At 41.6% G+C, this 7,710-nt stretch overlaps 1 protein-coding gene across 1 annotated transcript; it reads left to right on the forward strand.

The window, feature by feature from the left end:
• Positions 1-4,024: 4,024 nt before the first annotated feature.
• Positions 4,025-6,346, forward strand: LOC119429448 (CUE domain-containing protein 1; the record flags this gene model as incomplete). The annotated part of the gene is given in 3 exon segments (XM_037697073.1): positions 4,025-4,090; positions 6,073-6,153; positions 6,254-6,346. Coding segments are annotated over 3 exon segments (240 nt in total), but the record flags the coding sequence as incomplete, so codon positions are not given.
• Positions 6,347-7,710: the final 1,364 nt, after the last annotated feature.

A 7,710-nucleotide genomic window follows, 5' to 3' on the forward strand; every position in this document is an offset into this window, starting at 1 on the left:
AATACATAACCAACGTTCTATTTCGTATAGGCTCCGCCCTTTAAGCTATCACTAGTGGGTTAAAGGCGAAGCAGGATGTAGTCTATGCCTCACTGGGTCCATTCAGACACAACATGAAGTACTTGCTTGCACAACAAAACATTTCATCACTCAGCCTTCTGTGTGCGTTATTACGCGCTGCATAATCGCGTGCTCCATGCGCAGGAGGGCACCGGAGAAAAGATCTCTGGTTAGGAAAAAGACTGAGATAGCAGACCTGCTGCTGTGAATAAGAACAATAGAGGATACGAATTGTAACAGTGTAATGATGAACAGAGCAGACCAACAGCTCCTCAGGATGAACCGATTAATAACGATAAAATCAGCAGTCATGAACTTGCGACTGATAATAAATATCTCACACTGCGACTGCATGCAGGCAGGTGTGAGCTCAAAAGTGAGGCTCCATGAAACAAATAATAATCATTCTGTCAGAACACTGAGAACGGAATGGGTCATGGAGAAAGTAGAAACATCACGTAGATAAAAAATGAATAATTGAACATGGCGATGATCCGGCAGCCGCCATACAAAAATCCTCTACCATCATCCCTCCCTGCAGAGCCATGAAGGATGAAAACCCTCTGCAAGAATGTGCTGAGATTCTCTGGAGGATCCAGTCCAGATGAACTGTAAACTTCAGAAATAGCCTCACACAACCAGTGTGAGAGTCTGCGGCAGCGGAACCATGATGTGGGCCGCTGACATCATCCCAGGCGTCGCATGACAGGCAGACTGTCACTATGCTGCAGGGTTTGACACGGCGGAGCTGGGTTTGACACGGCGGAGCTGGGTTTGACACGGCGGAGTTGAGCTGACATATCTTCGGCTCTCAGCTGTGATAAATGGCTCTCATTGTAGTTGAGTTTAGCTCCACTTTCAGATAAACAATCATCTGGGACAGACGAACTGAATTTTTTCCCAGTTTGTAGAAATCCCAGGTTTAGCAGGTGCAACACTAGCGTTTTGGTCTGTGCGACAGCTTTCTAACTGGACCGAGCTAATAAGAGCAGATCGTCCAGATAAAAAGATTTCTCATTCCTGCCATGTGTAATGACTGCAGTGCCGTCTCCACGCATTTCGAGAACGTGCGTGGGGTGTTTCAGAATGATGGAAATGTGAAAATATGCGCTCTTCAGATCTATGGAGGTGAAAACTAGTTGTTCTGGTGAAGTTCTCCAACAGCTGTTTGTCAGCATGTAGAATTGTCTCCCCATGATCGAATTGCTGAACATGAACAGGTCGAGAATGGTCTCATCCCTCCAGTTTTTTATCAGAACCAGGAAGTAGTGGGAGGAAAAAACCCCGTATTTTCCTCTACTTTGGGAACTCTGGAAATCAAGTTTTTCGTCAGAAATTCCTGAACTTCTGATTGGAGAGACGAGCTCTGTTCTGGAGAAGACAGAACCGTCTCTATACTCCCTCTGAACGGTGGGGGTTGAGCTGCGAACTGCAGCGTGTAACCCCTTCTGATCAGACGGTCCATCCATCTGTCCAGGGAACACACTCTGTGCCACTCTGAGTAGCGCTCGAAGAGCAGGCACGCATTTGTGTTGTGTCATGTTTCTCATGAACGTCAACCAGACTAAAAAATCTTTACTGCTATCACCCGCTCCGGAGATTCTCTGGGGAAACCCAAGGGGGGCTACAACATAAAAAAGGGCTGTATGCGTGCCTCTGTGCTGAGCCCAGGCTGCGGTCTCACATAGAGCTGAGAAGAGCCGGTGCGCACCGAGAGGAGGCGTGGGGGGGAGGGGCAATTTTTCAGCCTAACTGAAAAATGTTAGGCTTAAAGTAGTTTTCACACCTGATAGTCCTGTAGACTTGGTTCGGTTGGGGACCAATATTCATAACATTTTGTTTTCATTTGAGCTGTTGCATTTGCATTCACACTGCACTGTGCAGTCGAGCCAACCTGTTTGAACCAACCTGTTCCTCCACTCGCCTGTGGGGGCGCTGCACCAAGAACTACTGAAAGAAACGACGCAAGATAAGAGAAATGCGTGTTTGTTTGCCCTTTGCTGTACTACATTCACACTGCACTCGAACCACGCAGGAGTTTTCTACCGGACCAAGACCTAGGTTTTAGCCCGGGCCAGAGTTTGCCTTTTTGTTCCGTGACAGAGTTCGATGGTGAGTTCACACCTCCCCAAACGATCCAGACTTCCTAGGAAAACAAGCTAGAGTTCGATTAAAGCGGACTAAACTGCTGGTGTTAATGCACCCTAAGACTTTCCTTTTTGCTAAATCCTATAGTTGGGGTCGGCTTGGGTTTCTTGAGTTGTCCCTTAGTTATGCTGCTATAGGCTTAGACTGCTGGAGGACAAACTGACCACACTTTTCACTCTGCTACTGTCTTTACTTACTCTGCTCAACCTGTTTTGTATTTGTAATTATTTTTTCTATCCTTAACATGTTTTTGTCTTTCAGATATACCTGGACCTATATCTGGACCTGTCATTCTGTGTTCGTCTGTCTCTCCTTCCTGTCCTCTCAACCAGCCGGTCAAAGCAGATGGTCTCTTGTCCTGAGCTGGTTCTGCTGGAGGTTTCTTCCTGTTAAAGGGAGTTTTTCTTTCCACTGTCTCCACTGTTCTTGCTCAGGATGGGAGACTGCAACGAAGCCAAGATTCATCTTGTCTGCTGGATTCCTTAGATAGAGAACTTTACTAATTGGCTTTTATGTGAATGTTCCTGTAAAGTGCCTGAGACAACTTTGTTGTGATTTGGCGCTATATAAATAAACTGAATTAAATTGAATTGTAGAGATCTAGTAGAGTGCTGTATGAATGGGTAAATGAGGCACAGATTGTAGTGTAAAGAGCTTTGAGTATCTGGATAAGATCGAAAGGCACTATATAAGTACAGGCCATTTACCATTTAATTTCCTAGCTAATTTGACAGAAATTCTGTTACCTCAAGACTGAGTTTTTATTTATTTATTTTATGTTTATGTTCCTTTTCTTCATCTTCTGTCGTCGTGCCGACAATTCAGACCAGTGCTGTTGTTTTGACAGAAAGTTTTGTGTTGCATTTGTGATTACCGGTTTAGTCAAACAGAAGGTAATGAGCTGTGTGATTTGGTTTTCTCTAAACCGAAATCTCAAGGCTTCCATCTCTTTCCATGTTCACCAAACAGTTTATAAAACACAGCTTATTGTCATAAGCATCCTCTCTGGTGAACCTTGTGTCAGCCGAATTGATGCGTCTGTTGAAATCTACTTCTTGGATTTAGATTCTAACCCAAGTTTCAGGTTCAGGTTCAGGTTTGGTTTATTTGTCATATGCAAATCAACACAAAGTCAACAATGCAATGAAATGCTGAGGACGAGAAGAACCGTTTCAACTTGCCAAAAAAACAACAACAATAACTAGGAATACCAAAGCATGCAGCAAAAATACAAAAACAAGTTACAAAAGTGAAAAAGAAATGCATCTACAGTGTGGTTCAAGTATCATTGTACAAGTATCTTTCATATATCTGAAGCTTTAGCACTGCGTTGTTCCTTCATAGGAGTTGAGAGCTCTCTTTCACACCTCCTCCATGCAATAATTGACCCCAACAGGTGATACTGGAACTTTCATAGCCCATTTGTACTTTTGCCAATATTAACTGTTGTAATGAAAATAAGTGGCAGTGTTAGGTATAGCTCTGGTCTGGAGCATGATTGTTCCTGTTGTTCAGAGCTTCATCTTCACACCTCAGACTGTGTTGGCTAAATTTGTGGGTTCTGTAAGTGATGGGGGACAAACTGTTTATCAGTTGTTTGTTACAAAGCTGAAGCTGCTGCTGGTTGTTCTCTGTTACAATTCTTACGTCAAATGATAAAGTTAGTAGTAGTGGTCTGACAATATTCTAAGTCTGTTTTTAAAAAAATATATATTTTTTTTAGCAGACACCAGTCAGGATTACTTAATATACTGATGAAAGCTCATTAAATATTGGTTCAGCACAACTGTTTCAATTTTTTTCTTCTAATTTTTAGATCGTTTGAAGTATGAATCAAAGAAATCAAAGTCCAGTCATTTATCTGGTATGGATCCATCCACAGGTAGGTGTCCCTCCTGACACTTCCTCTGCCACACTGAGAGGACAGTATTATTAACTATTGTTTAGTGTAAAAACTGTCTTGTAAAATATAATGTAGTTTAAAGACATTGGTTTGTACTGACTAGGGGTGGGCGATATGTCTCAAATATATCGTGATATTTCAGTGCATTCTGACGATAATGATAAAATTTGTGATACAACCAAAAAAAAAAAAAAAAAACCCACAGAGATCATAGTTATTCATTTGACAAAATTAACTTAACATGTTGCTTTGCAGTATTATATATATATAAAAAAAAAACAAGGGTTCATTTTACTGAAATTATTTTATTTAGTAAAGTATTCAATCTCAAAGTATAAAAATAAAAAATAAAAATGATCCTTCTGTTATTTAGATTAAAAATGTCTGCACAAAATATAGATCAACTATCTATCACAAAAACTAAAGTGCAGGTGAAATTTCCTAAAATAACTAAATAAAATGAAGCTTAAGATCTTTTGAGCATAAATGTAACGTACAACAAAATATGTTTCTTTAAATGAGCTATAACTTCCAGAACTTGTAACAAGGTGATCATCTGACCTTGAAGCTTGTTGGTGTTTCAGCTTCTTCTGTTCCTGCAGGAATGATTCATTTCTGTGATGCTCTGTCTCTGATCACCTGACTCTGTTCTTGCTCCATGGACTGTGGAACTAAGAGAGTGTTGAGCTGCGCATGTTTGTACCGGCAGTTTAGAGTAGGGGGAGACGCAGCCGAGCTACACCCGCAACAAGTCTATTTTTGGGTTCTCTAGCTTTCGATTCACCGGCAGCTCACAGCGGGGTGGGGGGAGGAAGAGACATCTGAGCTGTCTTTACCTGCAGTTTAAAGCTGGGTGGAAAGACAGCTGAGACGCACGTTGTTTGTTTTTAGCATTTTAGCTAGCTAGTATTACGCGCAACTAATTAGTTACACCAGTACCTACAGGTGGAGGGGGGATGCACAGTTAAGCCCCCAGTATACTGCCGCGTACGTCCGTTCACGCGTACATACGTGTGTACTGTACACAGAGGGTTCAGACTTCATACTCCAGCGTACACCCCGAGCAGCTGCAGAGCAGCTTCACAGACGAGGGGCGTTTACCTTCGGGACAAATTGAGGTCGCCGATTGGTCATTTGCTGACACGCCTACTGGATTGATTGACAGGTCGGAAAAAATAAAAAAAACGAGCGCTGGCAGCCACAGCGGTGTTCTGTGTTCATATATTGTTAATAAAAAGATCTAAAAAAAAACAACAGTGAGTGCTGGCTCTACAGCCCACACATCAGAGCAGCCCACCAGGAAATCTCCAGACCCTCCCGCAGCCATACTGGACCTGAGTTTAATTCAGTCGTGACAAATTCCTCCATTTCTTACCATTTCAGTCATGGCATCAACGGAGGAGGAAGAGATCACTGCCTCTTGGCAAAAAAACAAAATAAAAGGCCAGATCAGAGATGAAGAAGGGGAATTTAATACATCGGTGTCGCATACAAAACAGTCCATCGCCGGGCAGTTTATTGTGCGACACCGCGTACGCGTATGCGGTCGTAAAAATTTGAGCTTTGCACAGACATGCCCTAGGGGGTATGCTCGTACCTCCGCGTACGTACGTGCGTACCTCTGCGTATGGACGTACGCGGCAGTATACTGGGGGCTTTAGGTTTGGTCGTTCGACACGCTCGGTTCTGTTAACAGGGCGGGGTGCCCTGGCATATTACGTCATGAAATTAGCATATCATAATATCATTTAATTTCCGGGCAAGGTTTTTTTTTTTACTGGTTTTATCGTGATCGATATGATCTGGCCCAGGCCCTAGTACTGAGGACTGGTCTGTTTGTATTTAACATTCACTGTAATATCTGTTAGCTGTGTTAGTTTTGTTACTGATTTTACACAATAATTATTAATGTTTGATATGTATAAGTACTTCACTGTGACGGTTCTGTTGTTTGTGTACAGGAGATCAGTACTCTGCAGCTTCAGTGGAGACTGCTTCAGATGATGCTCTGTTCAGAGTCAAACTCAGTCACATGGGCAAATGTAAGTCTGATTCAAATTAGTACTGATTTAAATAATTAACCCTGGCCTTTAAACTCATTGTCTTCTGTAGATACAGTCTAATTTGTCTCATTTCCCCCAGCAACAAGAAAGAAACTGTTTGAAATTGCCAGATCATTTTTTGAGAGGACAAAAAGAAGAAAGTCAAAAAGGATGCTCATGAAGTTACATTCATATCCTTTATATAAATTTCAAGGTTCAAGGTTCTTTATTGTCATTCACATCACATGTGGTACATGAGGTGGAACAAAATTATGTACTCAAGGTCACAGTTACACTCAAAAATAGCAAAAGTATAAAAAAACAGTATATAACGATCTAAGATGTATGCTACACTATAATAATGTAATATAACACGGCGCATTACAACAGCCAGAACATGAGTCTGTTGTGAGCAGATGGGTATGAATACAGCAGGTTAAATGCATGAAATCGGAAATCAAATTTGTTTGTTTGGCTTTGATTGAGGGACAGCTGATTCATTATAGGTGGTGTGATTTCTAGCTTTCCCACATTTTAAGCTTTTTTTGGGGGGGAGGGCATACTAAAGCCTACCGTACTTGCCGTCGTACATGTCGCATCGCCCTATAAGTCACATCAGTCCAAATATGTCTAATAAAGTGAAAAAAAAAAACTATTACGTCACTTCGCCATATACGTCGCATCTATTATGCATCATCGCTGACGCATTGCATTTGTTTTGTGTCATCGCTGACAACCCAGAAACGTGGGCCAGTGTTGTGCCAAAAATCAAATAATAGGGTGGTGAGCTTAGAATAGAGTTCTATAAAAGGACACCATCCTTATTGTAAGAAGTTCTTGGAACAGACCATTCCTAGAAGTTGGCTGGCATGACAGTTTAAAGAACCGATTAGAAGGTTACAGCAGATGGTTGCACTCTAAAGGCAATACTTTAGAACATGTTCAGACTGGTCTGAACCAGTTTAAGGCTGAGCTCAGCTATTAAAACATTTCACAGCCTCAGAACTAGGCTTAATAGTACGGGGAGTTGGAGAAGACACAGGACGTTATTAGACTTGCTTGTAAGGTTATTGAAGAAAGATTTGGACATCCCAAAAAGAATTCCTTTTCAGTCAAGATAGGAGCATCGCTTTTTTGTTTCAGCCCGGGATAAAGCCAAACCAGATCTTCTTCAAAACAGGACAGCTTTGTGAGCTTGGGGCACACTTTTCCAGGGCTCTAAAGGGATCTCACTTGCCTTTAACCAAAGATTTCTTCAGAGACGGAAGAAAATATTGTAAGAGATGCCCTGCTTTACAGTTCTTCTAAATATTTTATACAAAATAATAACAGTTAAACCAACAATCAAGGTAATCAGATTAATATTATCAACACTCTGGGACCTCTGTTCTGAAGCCATCCATACAATTCAATTCAGTTTATTTATATAGCGCCAAATCACAACAAAGTTGTCTCAGGGCACTTTACCGAAACATTCACATACATAAAAGCCGATTAGTAAAGTTCTCTATCTAAGAAATCCAGCAGACAAGTTGAATCTTGGCTTTGTTGCAGTTT

This window comes from Nematolebias whitei, unplaced genomic scaffold (genome assembly GCF_014905685.2).
Source record: "Nematolebias whitei isolate Nwh7 unplaced genomic scaffold, NemWhi1 Nwh_scaf_1264, whole genome shotgun sequence".
Classification (NCBI taxonomy): domain Eukaryota; kingdom Metazoa; phylum Chordata; class Actinopteri; order Cyprinodontiformes; family Rivulidae; genus Nematolebias; species Nematolebias whitei.